The following is a 16218-nucleotide window of genomic DNA, read 5'->3' as shown; positions in this document are numbered from 1 at the left end:
GGAGGTTTAATTATTACAAAATTACAAAGGCCGAGGGTCGATACACATTTCAGACCAAAAGGAAATCTACTGCCGACGTCAAAGCGTAGAAGGCGTATGAAGAGAACCTAAACCGACCTAACCTTTTTTTATGTTAATTTAAAGTCAAACACATATAACATTATCTATTTCTTACATATTAATTAAATTTAAAAAAATCTTGCTAAAATAATATATATAGATCTAAATTAGATCCAAAGAAACGAGTCACGGTACGGGTATACTAGATGAGATGAGATAGTTTATATTTATTGATAATTTTAAGGAATCGTCATTAAATTAAGTTATTGATATATATGAAGTTGAAACGACACAATTACTAAAATTCATTAAAAGATTATTATTTTTTAAACGACCGCTTTTTAAAAAAAAAAACATATGAAAACATCTGATCCTTTTACAATAATCTAAATAGATCTATACAAATCTTTGTTTCCATTTTCTACACCCAAATATTATATAGATCTTTTTTTTTTCCCCTTTTCTAGATCTATATTTTATGCGGACAATGGTTATGTTTGCCCTGGATGTGGCAAAATATGTATTATAGGTCTCAGCTGGGGCTGCGCAGCCACGGGAAATACTGCATTCCTCACTAATCTTCGGACTCGAAGACTAGCCTTATTATTATTTTATGAACTAACAATTTTAACAAAAGCAAACAGAAATGCGAATTAAATATTTTATCTAAAAATAACTAGTTTACCTATTTATCCCCCTTCTCCTGTATTATGATGTAAACGAATGGCTGACAGTGCAGTGATTTGTTTATATTTTAGTTAGGTTCTTGCATCCATCTAGATTCTAGATTTAACATCAACAGTTTTGAATTCTTAAATAATGAATGGATGCCCTTAATACAGTATAAAGAAATCTATTTTTCCTTTAGACTAGGTCTAAATATCCTTTAATGTTATTACTAACTTCGGACTGAATCACTACTCTATCATCTTCTCTTTGTCGTCTATTAGTCTTATAGTCTATAATAACTATAAATATAATACTATAAATAGTATAAATACTAATAGTAAAGTAATAGTCTATACTATAAGTCTATTAATATTAATTCTACTCTATAGACTTAATTAGTCTAGATCTAGTCTATAAGTAAAAGTATAAGACATAAGTACACCTAAGTATAACTTATATAAGATAATAAGTCTACTCTATTACTATTCAGAATTATTGTGACTGTCTCTATTATCTATAGTTATAGTAATAGTCCGTAGTTAAAGAATAAACTTAGATTGTCTTAGTCTTAGATCTAGATCTAGTAAAAAAGTTAAAGTGTAAACTCATAAATAATCTGATTCTGAGTCAGAGAATTAGAATGACAGAATTTCATTTTCAGAATTGGTTAATCACAGGACTCGTTCTTAAAATTAAAATGATATGAAAGTTAAAGATTTTTTCATTGCAATCATTTTAGTCATTGCAAATTAGAGTAAAGTATTAAAGAATCTAGAATTACTCATCAATTAGATCTAAATTATTTTATACTAAATAGATCTATGACTATAGTCTATAGTATAGTATAGTCAAGACTCAAAGAAAAAATAATGATGGCATCAGTATTTAGGCTTAAAAAGATAGAATCGGTAAGTTCATTATCTTGATTAAGTCTAGTGACAGTCTAGTTTAAGATCTAGATTTATTTTAAGTATTATAGATCTAGATCTATAAGTATATTCATTTTACTAATAATGAGGTTGTTCCGGATCTCTGACCTACTTAAATTTAAGCGAAGTCACGTGGTGGTTGAACAATAATAAGAGGAGAATGGCCATATGTTCCTATATTTCCATTGCTGTCACTCCTCTATTTTTTAAAAAATATTTTACATTCACAAGTTAACCGTAGGCCACAGAATCAGATGACCTTTACATCATCTGCCCTATAGACCACAAGGTCTGAAAGGGAAACTTACATTCACAAACAGCGTGGTCGAGAGGCTAAGTGCGCTTGAACTTGGCTTGGCTACCTATGAAGGGGGCCCGAGGTTCGACACCCGACTCAGGCAGAGTTGTGTTTACTGAGCGCCTGATGGCAGCATGGAAAAAACTTCTCCTAGATACCCCCTTCCCCCCACTGGTCCACAACTGAGATTGGACCAAAGCACTCTGAGCATGCTACATTTATCATTGTTACATTGCTTTGTTTTTATGATGATAAATCATAAATGATCAAATCAATCATACAATCAATGATAAATATTTTTAGGAAAATGTATCTTTTTCTTCAGTGCAACTGTACAAGAGTTTGAAATTTGACAGATAATATTGATATTATTGTTATTAAGTGTGTTTGTGTGTTTCTATGGTGATGATGAGAAGATGTAAATGATTGGTTGTGATTGATGCAAGATAGGTGGCATTGTCGTCATTGATCTTAGTTAGGACAGACGACTCCAGAACGTGAGCTTGAAAGGCTGTGTTATTAAATAGTAGTGAGTTAGATTTTGTTAAAAAAAAATATTATTACTTAAGTCTAGTCCATCCATCCCAGTGGCGCTACAGCCCATGGTGCTACAAGTTAAAGACCAGTAATAACAAGTATGAACTACATCATTTTAAAATCTAATATGTAAAGCAGAAAGTAAGGCTTATGTATGTATGTCCCGAATAAAAATCAAAACTGTTTGACCACAATCTTAATAAAACTTGGCATAATTGTTCCTTAGATCATGGCGGAGACAGTAGTGAATGTTTAATATATCTCACACAAACGGAAGGCCCTAAAAATAGACAAAAAGTAACTTATTGTACCTCTATTAAAGAACGAAGCTTTTTAACAAATCGGGTAAACCTGTTTTCACAGTATCTTATATTAGTTATGAATGTGTTGTTTGAACGGGTAAATCTATTTACACACCATACTTTTATTTTGTGGCAAAATAAAAACAATCTGAAGGGAACATTCTCAATGTTTGACATATATCTAAATTCAATCCAGTAAATCATTAATAACCAAACTAAGGCTCGCAGGCCACTGGTCATATTCGGCTAGTATTTAATAAAGCAACTGAGCTTAGAAAAGAAAAATTGTGTGAATAATCCCAGTAACTACCTATACAAGCAAATATAGTACTTCTGAAAGGAGCTAATAATATTACTCTGTTTGGTTTTAAGCTGGCTGAAGAGAAGTCAACAACCTCTACAGATCTGGACAAAGAAGAAACCTTGTATAAAAGTGACATGCTATTAGACAATCCAGTTTCTTCAGGTAGATTACATTTATTTGATTCAATTGAAATAATTGTCTTAAAATATATCTATAAAATATATTGTCTCACAAGATCCAAATTTCTTAAACACATGCTAGTACTGGGCTATCTCTGTGCTTTTTTTTATGTTGTCTAGTATTATATTAAATGTGATGATAATGAATGAAAATTTACAATGAAGCCTCTTTGCAGTGTATAATTGTATAGCTCATACTAAAAACAGGTCACACATTTTTGAATTACCTCTCACACACCCACCCCTAGTAGACACTGAGCCCCCCTTTATGAAACTCAGAATCATACCCTCTTTGAATGACTCATTTTAATTTACCTTAGACCAGGCATGTCAAACTCATTAAGGTGTATGGGCCACATAAAAACTTTCTATGACCTGAGGGGCCGCAGCCAAAAACCAGTTGCAAAACAGTCTACTAGTTTTATGTAAATTAGAAACAATACAATACAATACAATAATGAATGGCATACCTGTCCCTTAGTTAGATAAATTTATAGTACAATTTGATAATTAAACATAACTATGATTACACATTATTTTGTTTGTCCTGATGCTTGACATCTTTTCTGGGATACAAGTTTATTAATGTCAGGTTGAAGTTTGTTGCTACTGACACTTTCATCACTGATGACAAATTTTGATCAGATAATCTCGAACGGTGTGATGATTTTGTAGATTTCATTATGTAAAAAAACTGCTCACAGAGATCAGTGCTTGCAAACATATCTAGAATTCTGGCTGCAAATTTCCTCAATTCATCAAAGGCCTACCCTTCAGGTAAATAACTAAAATTTTGGCACAGCCACTTCTATATATTTCGCTTTCAACAAAGAATCTGACTGCTATTCTATCAGCTCTATTTGCAAATTACCATCAGCATTTTCAGAAGCAAATGAAATGAAATCACGAAAACGGTCATTGAAAGCATCTTTACCATATGTTGTAACCGTATTTAATCTTTTTAGTTCCTGACACGTTGAGAAATGAACTAAATTTTCTCTTCATATTTAGTTTAACCACAGTCGTAACTTTGCTTGAAAGCACTTCACATGATCACATGCAGTTGTGACAATTTTGTCTTTACTTTGAAGTTTCAAATTCAAGTCTTGCAGGTGACTAGTGAGATCAACTGCAAATGCCAAATCCTGAGCCTATTCGTCAGTTTGGAAAAGTTCAACAGGTTCACCTTTCATGTTCAGAAACAATACGATTTCCTCACGCAGTGCAAAAAATCTCTTCAATACTTTATGACATGAGAGCCAGCGTTCTGTGTACTAGGGAACACAATCAAATTCGTGTCCAATGCCATCCAGAAACATTGAAAATTAGCGATGATTTAAAGAGAGCAACTGAAACCGGTATTATAACATGTTGGAACTGTAATTGCTTTGCGCAGATTCTTCCTTGGTGAATGGTGCACTGAAAATGAGCAAGTTTAAAATTAGCATTAGTCTCTCTTATTTTTGCTAGCAGCTTTGCATCAAAACCATTTCATTTCATGGTTGGTACGCCAACCATTGTTAGAGTAGCTAGCTTTACCTCCTGTTAATTCTCAAAAACATCCTCACTTGTTGTGGTATTATGCATAGAACAGAGTTCAAATAGCTCCTCGTGTATCTTAAAATTCCTGTCACATGCCCTTATGAATGTAACCAACTGTGCTACACCCGTTACATCTGTTGACTATCGAGAGCCAACTAAAACAATTTAAAATCAACTATTTTGTTTTTTAATTGTTCACGCAAGCAGACTGACAAGTCATTTATTCTATCTGCACAGTGTTCCTAGTTTACGCAATTTCTTAGAATGTTTTTACCTTTTCTGGACAAATTACTTCGGTAGCTTTAACGACACACTTCTTCATAAAATCACATTCACTAAATTATTTGCTTGCAATTAAGTTTGACAAAATGTAGCTTGCTTTCATTGCAGACTCACTCTTGTTGTTCAGTTTAACAAATACTATTTTTCAATTCAAGTAGCTTGTCATCTCTTATTTTCCAGCGTAATAGTTTAACATTATTTTGATAATTTTTAAGGTGGCCATGCGGGCCATATTCAGAGTGGTCGCGGGCCGCATGCGGCCCCTGAACACTGTGTTTGACATGCCTGCCTTAGACAGACCCTATTACCACTACAACCCAACATAAACAACACTCTTTATAGCAGTGCTGAACAGATGAAGAAAACAGAATACTATTTTTTCTTTGGTCAGAGAATGCTTAAGAACTTGAACAGCTCAGCAGCAAAAAGCTGGCTAGAAAAACAAGAATAATTCATACATAATAGCTCCTATTTGTGGTTAGGAAAAAACCTTCTCAGGCCCTAAACAAAGAGGGATAACCCTGAATTTGAAAAAAAAAAACTAAAAATAAATATTTTGAAAACGTAATAAAATTTAAGTTCTAATATCAAAAAATAAACAAACAACTTTAAAAAATAAAACAATATGTCTAGTTTAAAAAAATATATACTTTTAATACCATTAGAATATAAAAAAAGCTCAAAAATACTAATTTTCCCAGGTGTTCTTTGAAAAATTATTTAGGCAATAAAAATCTTCCAGATTTTACTAAAAATAGAATCAGTAATCTCCACAATGATTTGTAATCATGCTTGCGACGAGACTAGAAGAAATCTTTTATTTAAAAAGTTTATAGCAAGAATATTGAAAAGGGGACAGTTTAGGTCAAACACGAGAAAACTTTCCAGAAGCAGCTAATGGGTTAATGGCACTTATGTGTTTCTAAAAAAGACCTATCAATAACACACATGAAATAGTAATAAAATTAATACAATTTTCATCCGTAATTTGTGGGAAATATTTTTAAATTGAAAGGGTCAAGGTGCACTGCACAGAAATGTTAAGAATCACTGTTTTCAAGTAATGGATGGCTTCTTGGCTGTATGGTATGCCCTCTGAACTGTCTCAATGGTCTCGAGTTCAAACCCTGCCTGCAACCATCTCCTGAAATCATGCGGAAGGTCAGGACAAGGTTGCAGAAATTTTTGAATTCTGAAAGAAAAAACAAAAACCAATATCCTAAACCAAAACCAATATCCTAAACCAAAACCAATATCCTAAAACAAAACCAATATCCTAAACCAAAACCAATATCCTAAACCAAAACCAATATCCTAAACCAAAACCAATATCCTAAAACAAAACCAATATCCTAAACCAAAACCAATATCCTAAACCAAAACCAATCTTCTAAAACAAAACCAATATCCAAAACCAATATCCTAAAACAAAACAAACATTTATGTCAATTGTTTGACAAGCTCTGCATATTTAGATTTAAAAAATGTATTTATTAGAAAATCATGAGTCAGATTCTACTGAGATTAAAGCGGAAGGAGATTTGGTACAATCTCTAGCAGATATCAGAGGCAGCTTAATACTCAGCAGTAAGAAGCCTAGTGAGGATTACTTGAACAGATGTGGCTACGGCACATGGCGTCCAGAGTTTCTTCAATGCTTTAACTCTCCGAACTGCTTGGTCTTCTTCATGGGTCTCTATTCTCTTGTGTTAGGTGAGTACTGGCTTGTCTGACAGTAGCAGTTTAATATGTGTTTATGATGACTAGAATTTGTTTTTTCTAAGTATTTTATTTAGATTACAAACCTGGTCATGTAATTTGTTCTTCAGACTGTCATCTTGATTGTCCTGAGTCTGAATTTTTTTCTGCTGTCCTGCTGTAGGTTATGGCTAGGACATAATAAGTGGTGAAGCACTTGGCTTTCAAACCAATGGGTTTTGTTAAAAATTTCAAGATTTTTAGAATGCCCCTGAGTCCACTCAAATCTTGTAGGTAGCTGACATACATTTGTGAAGTAATGTTGTTGGTCGCTATTCTGGCCACATGACTTCTTCACTAACCTCATGCCTTCGAAACAGATGAGCTTTATATCATCTGTTCCCATAGATCGCAAGGTCAGAAAGGAGTACCTTTCTTATTTTATTTTATTGTTAGGATGAGGCACTAGATGACTTTAAAAAAAAGTGATTATTTTTACTGTTTCTTTTGTGGAGGGACTTAGAAATATAAACTTTTTTTTACTGTTGCAGCATTCAGTGTAGGCTGGGGGTTTCCTCAAGCTTTTTTTTATATAATCCCCCCATTATTAGGAAGTTTTCAGTCTTGACAAGTTTCTCCAATGCTGATGTAAAAGAACATCTGGGTCTGTTTTACTGTTGTAGATAGCTTGGCCATATATTGTGAAGTTTCATTTTATGAAAAATATATTTAAAAAAGGAAAAGTAAATAAAACTGCTGACAATTTTGGAACAGAAAAACGTAGGATGAAATTTTTGGTTTACACATTTCCTCTGTGCTGTGATGGAAGTGAAGTTCTTGCTAACATTTTAAAATATGCATTTCTTTGTTTACTCTGCAGGTTTTATTGTCAATGGAGTTCACAATGTCAATATTTCATCAATAGAACGTCGATTCGACTTAGACAGCACCAACTTAGGTTTCGTTTCTAGTGCTTATGATGTCTCTGCTGCTGTCCTTGCTGTAGTTATAGGATACATTGGCTCCGGCAAACGCAAACCAAGGCTTTTAGCCATTGCTGTGTTCATCTCTGCCATGGGCTCATTCATTATGGCTCTTCCACACTTTGTGGTAGGAAAGTACACACTGGGCATGGCAACAGAGAAAATTTGCACACTTGGACTCACCTCACATCTTCATCACATGAATGTTAGCAGTTGTACTACATTGTCTCGGTCTTCACCTCTCAGTCTGTATTTATACGTGTTTCTATTTGCTCAACTCCTGCATGGCATTGGGGGGACTACGCTGTTTACGGTTGGCATATCTCTCATGGACGACAGCGTCATACCGAAGAAAACCCCTCTATACTTAGGTATTATTTATGGATGCAATATTTTGGGGTCTGGATTGGGGTACATCATTGGGGGGCAGTTGCTTAATATCTACGTAGATGTAGACAAAGTGCACTCTGTTAAGCTCGTTCCTGGTGACACCCGGTGGCTAGGGGCCTGGTGGCTTGGCCCCACGCTGGCAGCATGTCTCCAGCTAATAGTCTGCATACCGATATCCCTGTTTGGCTCTGAGCTACCGGGTAGTCTAGATGTTAGACAACACAGAATACCACAGGCACACAGAGCCTCGTCCACGCAGCTTACATCCAAGTTCAAGAACAATAAGTTTATGACCACAACCTTGACCGTGGTGAGAAACCCCTGCTTTGTTTTCATCACTCTGGGCATGACAACGGAGGGGATGTTTTTGTCTGGAACTGCAGCCTTCTTACCCAAATTCATCGAAAATCAGTTTGGTGTTCCTGCATCTAAAGCTGCCGTATTATCTGGTAAGTTGTTAAGTTCTGTGAAAATGTCTGTATTTATTCTTAGGAAGGGGAGGTTAGTGAGTGTTGCAGTTAGGGGAGGTAAGTGTAGTGGTCATATTTCTAAGTGCCTAAATGTAGGAGTGTAAGGTTTTTGAACTTTTCTGTAGTTCCTTAAAAACAGATTATTGATGAAAAGTAGTTTGCATCAATATATGTGTGAAATAAATCATAGTTTAATTTTGTAATCCTCATTAATGTTTAAAAAAAAAAGCCAGTGGATTTATAGCAAGTAAGATTAAGATTCTGGTATATATATTTGGTCTTAAAAAATATTCTGTTTGGGAAGAAATTGCTTCATAGATTGGGGATCCATTTAATGTGTATGAACTCTTGGCATATTTTTCTCTTTTAGATTTCATACAATAACTGAAAAATATATGTGCTATGTCATTTAAAGTCAAAGTTTTACAATTAGCTGCTGTTTAAGTATGATTAAAACATATTTTTACACACCCTGTCTGTCTAGTAAAAAGTTAGTACATGTTATTTCTCCCGCATTCATTCTCAGATTAAGTTGAAATTGTGCACGATTATTCATCGCTTAGACAAGACATGAGTCAATAAAAAAATTAACCAATTAGTCAATTAATTACTGGTAATTATTTTGTTTGAAACCATCTATGGAAATTAATCCTCAGTATTCACAGATACTGCTAATATGTTGGGTTTGGTCCCCTGATATAATAATGAAATAATAATTTCTCCCACACCCATTCTTAGATAAACTTTGAAACTTTAAAAAATTATTTATTGTACCAAACAAAATAATCTATTAGAAAATTAACCAATTAGTCAATTAATTATTGGTAATTAATTATTTTAATTGATATCAAATAAGGGAAATAACTTCTACACTACTGAGAGATATAGTTGTAAGTGCTGAACTCTTTCCCTATGAGACAGGATGATCACTAATGCTCACCATAATATTGAAAATTAAATTGATCCAATACTTCATTTGTTTCTGATAGGTCACGGAGGCTGAGTGGTTAAGAGCTTGGGTTCGAATCTTGGTGAAGACTGGATTTTGAATTTTTTGGATTCTTAGGGCGACTCTAATAAGTAACTAACTTTAGTTGTGGAAAGTAAAAGTGGTAACTCATGCTGGCCTCATGACGCCATGCTTATTAACCATTCGCCAAAGGAATGATGACATCATCTGCCCTATAGATCACAAAGCTTTAAAGGGGAACTTTACTTCATTTGTTTCTGTTGTAGAATGGCAACTAACTGACTTGATACAATGGTTGTAGTTCCCATTTTTTATGTGTAAAAAAAAAATGTAACAGAAGTTTTTGTTCAATTAATCTATAGTGCCACTAAACCTTAGGGAAAGGTCAGTACTGACCTGCTTTGAGCGGTATAAAAGGCTGGATGAATACCTCCCAGCTAAAAAACTAGTGGATGGTTGGAGATGCAGAAGATGTATTCAGATGCAGTCTTTTATGCATCATGCCACTAGACTATCTGATAAAGCTGGCCTCTCCACCAACTGACAAAACATTCAACGTTTTCATCCCCTTCCCCCTTGGTGTCGCCCAACGACCCCAGACATACGTTTGAAACTAGTAGACCCTAATGTCACTAAGCTAACGACCTTCAAATTCTAGCATTGGAAACCATTAACACATTCAAGCCCAGTGCTATTTTTGCATACACTGATGGGTCGGCATCAATAGATTCTGGAAGAGCAGGCTATGGAGCCTACATCGACTTTCTTTGCTCTCACTCAGTCAAAATCTTTGGACCATGTGGTAGTGTTTGCAGTTTCGATGCGGAGACCATGGCAGTCTGTGAAGCCTTAAAAGTCATTGACTTTCAGTTCGGCGAGGGACATTTGAGGGCAACACAGATTGTTGTGGTCACTGACTCAAAATCTGTACTATAGGCTTTGCAAAGCCCCGGACCATGGCCTCCCAATATCGACACTGTCATCATTGCTTCACACAACATAAAACAACGCTATGGCACCCCTGTAATAATGCAGTGGGTACCGAGTCACATAGGTGTGACTGGCAACACTGTTGCAGACTCCTTGACCCACCAGGGAGGGCAAATTCCACCCACTGAACACGCTGTAAGTTTTCATCATGCTCTGGCTATAATTCAAAAAACAGAAATGGAAAAGTGGTTTGAGTGCTGGGACAAGTCCCAAAATGCCTGTGGAGTCTGGGAGCCCATGAGGCGCCCTGATCGCACTTCCCCATGGTGGAGGCTGTCCAGGCCTGAGCAAGCTATTATAGCACAGTGCAGGACAGGCCATTGTCCTGTTGGCTTATATTTCTCAAGGCTATGTTCAAATTTCGATTCACTGAGCCCCCGATGTGGGGAGGAAGAGGAAACCGTGCCTCATATTCTGTTTGACTGCCCCAGACTTGCTGATCTCCGTCTTGACAAGTCTGGGAAACCAAAAATTCTTGACTTCTATGGCGACATTTATGCACTACAAAAGACAGCAGGGTTTCTGTCCAGGGCTTTTGCAAGAGAGGATTTGAGCCTCTCAAATCATCACTCAAATGGAGTTTGATGATGATGATGATAGTGCCTGTACTTTATGTCTGAAGTTCATGCTAATTATTATTTTCTTTTTTACAGGAATGGCTGTAGTTCCTGCAGCAGTTTGTGGCCTAGTGATGGGAGGTTTTATTGCCAAGAAGTTTAACTTTACTATCAGGCAAGCCATCAAATATCTAGTCGTCACTAGCTCTTTGTCTGCAATGGCCTGCGCCGTGGTCTGGATCAGATGTCAGGCTCCACATATCTATGGCGTCTCCATTCCTTATACTAAGTAAGTTAATTTTATTGTGAGCGTACTTTTATCTCGCTTAGCAATTTTGTTATATTGACTAATTTTTCATCATTTAGTAAATTGTATTAACTCTTTCTCTTCGTAATTATTTTCCACATTCTGGTGGAATTATTTATTATGTTCATTTGTGTTTCACTACCTTGTTATCATTAAACGTCAATAACTTTTTTGTATGTAATCAGGAAATGTTATATTAGGTATAGAAGGTATAGAAGAATGCATGTTCTTTTTATGTAACACAAATTAAAGGTTATAAAACCAAAAATCAATTTTATTTAATGGGGTCTATTAGTCTAATCAATGTTGGTATCGTCAGTTAGGAGTAAAAGAGTTAATATGTAAATGTGTGCATGGGGTAGTTCAACAAAAAAGGAAATTCCAAAACTTGGATAAGACTCTGTGAAAGGCTTTTTAACTAAATAAGTGATGGAGGGTCGACTCAGATGGTGTTCATTGGATGTAGAATGAGATAGAACAGTGAGATTTATAACAAAGAAATATTCACATACTATTAGAGTAAGGCCGTTAGTAAGATCACTAAATTTAGAGACACATCAGTACTGAAGAATAAAAAGTAAAGTAGCGATAATACATGAAACACTGAACCATAATTTTACAAAAAGAAAAACAAAACCTAATAAAATACTGAGAAAGACTCAAACATTTATTATTCCATATGCCAGAACAAATTCATACAAGTACCCCTTCTTCCCTATTACCATTACAGAATGGAATGGGTTATCTAAATCAGCCAGGAAAACTGACTTAGCAGAGTGTAAGTCACTGATTTACATGCATGACTAGACTGGCACATGAAATGTGTATTTATCTTTTTTGAAGTAACACCTGTAATCTGTAAGATAAAATAAGATTAAAATAAGATAAGATATCATTGCTGGTTTTCATGAAGACAGTATGTTTTAGCCGAAACACATTAGCAGCTAGCATTTTTTAGCCCAATGCAGAGGTGAATTGGTGACTCTTCATGTTACTTCCTCTTCCTTACTTGCTGGTTTCAGCCAACCAAGCTGTTCTAAACCAGTTTTTTTGAGGTGAAATCTAGGAGTTTGTTCTAGTAAAAAAGCAATCTAGTATAAATTTGTGATGCAAAATAACACCACTGATTGTGATGGTGATAATAAAGGAAAAATGAAAGGTTAGGGTTCACAAGCTGTTCTGGCAACTTTGTCACCACTTCTTGTATTCTCCATTGAGAATTATCTTGACCAATGACTCACTCAGAACCATCCTTAGTGAAGTTGTTAGAGGGTATAATAGTGCGAAGCGTGGTAGAGAGGCCAAGTGCGCTTGAACTTGGCTTGGCTACCTAGAAAGGGGCTCGAGGTTCGACACCCGACTCGGGCAGAGTTGTGTTTACTGAGCGCCTAAAGGCAGCACAGAAAACCAACTCCTAGATAATCCTCCCCCCCACTTGTCCACAAATGAGTTTGGACCAAAAGCGCTCTGAGCATGCTATAAGCATGAAAGTAGCGCTATATAAAAGCTATAATAATAATAAAAGACAGCCAGATAATTGTTTTTCCATTGCCTGTACATTCCATTTTAGTGTACATTCTATTAACCTATTGCACTTAGTCTTTACATGCTGTCACGTCCCTAGTGACACCTCATTGTTTACAAAATGATGACATTGTACCTATCTTAAATCAGGTCAGCATACCCACGCTTAAATGCCAGAAAGACGCCGATTAAAACTTAGTTCAAGACTACAGCAGGGAAAAAAATTAACATAGGTTAAATTACATAAACAGTTCCCAGTGACACCTCATTGTTCACAAAATGAGGACATTGTACCTATCTCAAATCAGGTCAGCGCACTCACGCTTTAATGCCAGAAAGACGCCGATTAAAGCTTAGTTCAAGGCTACAGCAGGGAAACATAATTAACGTAGGTTAAATTACAAAAACAATTAAAAGGAAAATTAAATGTAAACGGGTCAAGGAGTCAAGGATGGGTATTGAATTGTCACTGTTCTTTATCCTAAAGAAAGATATAAAAGGCGAAGTGTTAGCTTGAGACCAGAGAGAGAGAGCTAGAAAGTTAGAAGTCGCTAGTTTTTAAAGTAAATATTTACTCATTGATCATTTTCACTGAATCCTGTATCTGTTATATATATCTTTGTATTATTGTATTATTGTATAATTGTTTCAAGTTCAAGTTTTAAATAATTAAAACTCAAGAAAACACATCAGCACTTTGTTACTTCATTGATTATTAAAGTGTTTGAACTATAATCTAGGCACCTCTGAACCCACATATGTCACAAGTTTATAGCGTCAAGATCTGCAAGTCAAATAAACATAATAAACATGTGACACATGCATTTAACAAATAGGCCTACCTGTCTTATGGTTTTGTATGTCCTCAAGCGGAATGTTCCCATAGGCCTTAAGGTTTTGCATTTTCTTAGACTGCCTCAGGTTGCTATAGAGCTTAGTCATGTACTCTTGACATTGTAAATGCCATTAGGCTGTGTATACCCTTAGGTTTTACATGCCATAAGCTGTACTTGCCCTAGATTAAACTAAGTCATTGCAATAAGCTTAAATAAAGCCCTAGCCTTCTAAGGCTATATATTTGTTTATTGCCTTAGGTTGTATAACGTACTGACCCCTCTGTTCTTAAGCTCCTATTACTCTCTCTTGCAGTAGAGTCACAAGCAGTTTCCCTATCAAGCTGGATGTGTTGTGTAACAACATGTGTAACTGCGACACAGATGCTTTTGAACCTGTATGCAATGAGCACACCAGCCTCTATTTCTCTCCATGTTATGCTGGATGTGTTGTGCAATCTGGCCACATGGTAAGTTGATAATAAAGCAACTCAAATGTGTTCAGGCTCAAGCTTAGTTTTTAAAATCTTTTTCTCTTTTTCCTTTTTTTTTTTAAAAGTTGTATTAATTTAATCTAAATTAAATTGAATAAGAACTATCATTGTTGAGATGAATTGCAGAAAAAAATTGCAATAGTGTTTTGTATATTCAATTAAAACACTGTAACACTAACTATGAGCTATTGCTTGAATAAACCTAATTCCATAGTACATGACCAGCTAACTATTCGTAAAATAAGTAAATAATTTTTTTTCTTGTTTTTTTTTAAACAAATCATTTTGAGTCTTATAAAAAATAAATTAACATTTATGTAGATTAGTTTATTTTTGTATTTCAGTTTCACAACTGTTCCTGTGTCCCAGAGTTACTTCACCTGAACTTCTCCGACCCAAACATCTCGACTGCACTGACCACTGAAAATTGCCGGCCCCCGTGTGGAGTTCTCTATTTATTCGCTGTCCTCCTTTTCTTCTCCATGTGCGTCTCTTTCCTGCCGATAGCACCAGGTGACTCTGTTCAACTCAGGTAAATGTTAATTGAACAACTTTTTAGTGGTTTTACCAGAAACAATCTAGTTCTTTGCTGTGTCAGAAACAAAGGAACTTGAAACACTTTTTTCTCTTATTATAAGATTTGATTTGCAATTAAAATTATTGTCTGATTTTGTAAAAATAATTATATAAGAGGTAGGCTAATGTGATTGGCTTTGTAAATTTTAAGTTAATATAATATTGTAAAGACTCTCGTTATCAGGCTCTCTGCAAACTGCTCCACATGACATTACCAACTCAAAGAGCTTGACAATTCAGGGCTCCAAAATAACATGACACTTTAATGTCTAATAAATCACAGCCAATGCTGTACATTTCGCAACATGTAACACTGACTGTACTAATGCTTCACCACTGATAACTGTACCGACGTATCAACTCTTGTACCACTGTATCAAACTCAACTGATCTCTCCGCCTCGTCCCGGATTTGCACAGGGCTCGACTATTCCAAACTTGATCGCAGACCATGACTTTGTCTCATATTCATTAAGTTTCTTGACTCAAACCTAAACCAAACTGCAATGTGCTGTACTAAACCACACTGCACTGAACCATCTTGACTATGACACCTCTACTCTTTACGTAGGGTCCCTGAAGGTTTTCTAGAACCCATGGAACACTGCTTGACTATATCTGATCTGACTGGCTTGATTAGAGTTCACAAAAGATCTTTCTCAAAGCATTTCCACACAGCCACTGATCACAGTTGACCGTCGTCACCCATAGAACATTGCTTGACCCTTCTGGGTCCCTGAAGGTTTTCTAGAACCCATGGAACACTGCTTGACTATATCTGATGCGACTAGCTTGAGTAGAGTTTACAAAAGACCTCCTCAAAGCGTTTCCACACCGCCACTGATCACAGTTGACCATCATCACTCGTCATGTTTGACTGCTCGTCTAGCACTGGCTTGTCTAATTTATTTCAGCTAGCTTCATACATACTATTACCCCTATCCGCATCATTGCTAGAGTTATAAGAATATTTTTATATCAGGTAATAAATTATGTAATCTATATATACATTGTAGCAGATTTTTTTTTATTACCAGATAATCAAAATATTTAGATAATTACCCTCATCTTTGTTACTTAAGCTTTAGTCTCTTTTAAGCTAGATATTATCTTAGTGGTGCCTAAAGTCTGTGGGACTACACCTGGCCCTGGTGCTATAAGACCCCTCAAAACCTCTTTCTAAAGTCTGTGGGACTACACCTGGCCCTGGTGCTATAGGACCCCTCGAAACCTCTTCTTAAAGTCTGTGGGACTACACCTGGCTCTGGTTCTATAAGTCCCCTCAAATTCCCAAAGATTTTGTTTGCTGTGTTTTTGCTTATGGC

The 16218-nt window shown here is 35.6% G+C and overlaps 1 protein-coding gene across 9 annotated transcripts in view; it reads left to right on the top strand.

Annotated features, from left to right (window-relative positions):
* Nucleotides 1–757: 757 nt before the first annotated feature.
* The window catches only part of LOC106060057 (solute carrier organic anion transporter family member 4C1-like), a 32777-nt gene continuing 17316 nt past the window's right edge, over nucleotides 758–16218 (top strand). The window contains exons 1-8 of one of the 9 annotated variants that reach the window (XM_056015364.1): nucleotides 758–901; nucleotides 1391–1637; nucleotides 3168–3261; nucleotides 6600–6815; nucleotides 7681–8622; nucleotides 11257–11449; nucleotides 14141–14294; nucleotides 14663–14850. In XM_056015364.1, coding sequence (XP_055871339.1) covers nucleotides 1599–1637; nucleotides 3168–3261; nucleotides 6600–6815; nucleotides 7681–8622; nucleotides 11257–11449; nucleotides 14141–14294; nucleotides 14663–14850 — 1826 coding nt within the window. In that variant the 5' untranslated portion in view covers nucleotides 758–901; nucleotides 1391–1598. Of the gene's footprint in view, nucleotides 934–1048; nucleotides 1638–3167; nucleotides 3262–6599; nucleotides 6816–7680; nucleotides 8623–11256; nucleotides 11450–14140; nucleotides 14295–14662; nucleotides 14851–16218 lie in introns of those variants that run through there. The other 8 variants (XM_056015365.1, XM_056015367.1, XM_056015366.1 and 5 more) reach the window with 8 other exon arrangements.

This window comes from Biomphalaria glabrata, chromosome 17 (genome assembly GCF_947242115.1).
Source record: "Biomphalaria glabrata chromosome 17, xgBioGlab47.1, whole genome shotgun sequence".
In the NCBI taxonomy this organism is placed as follows: Eukaryota; Metazoa; Mollusca; class Gastropoda; family Planorbidae; genus Biomphalaria; species Biomphalaria glabrata.
The sequence above is the reverse complement of the archived record's forward strand: the minus strand, read 5'-3'. Positions and strand labels throughout refer to the sequence as shown.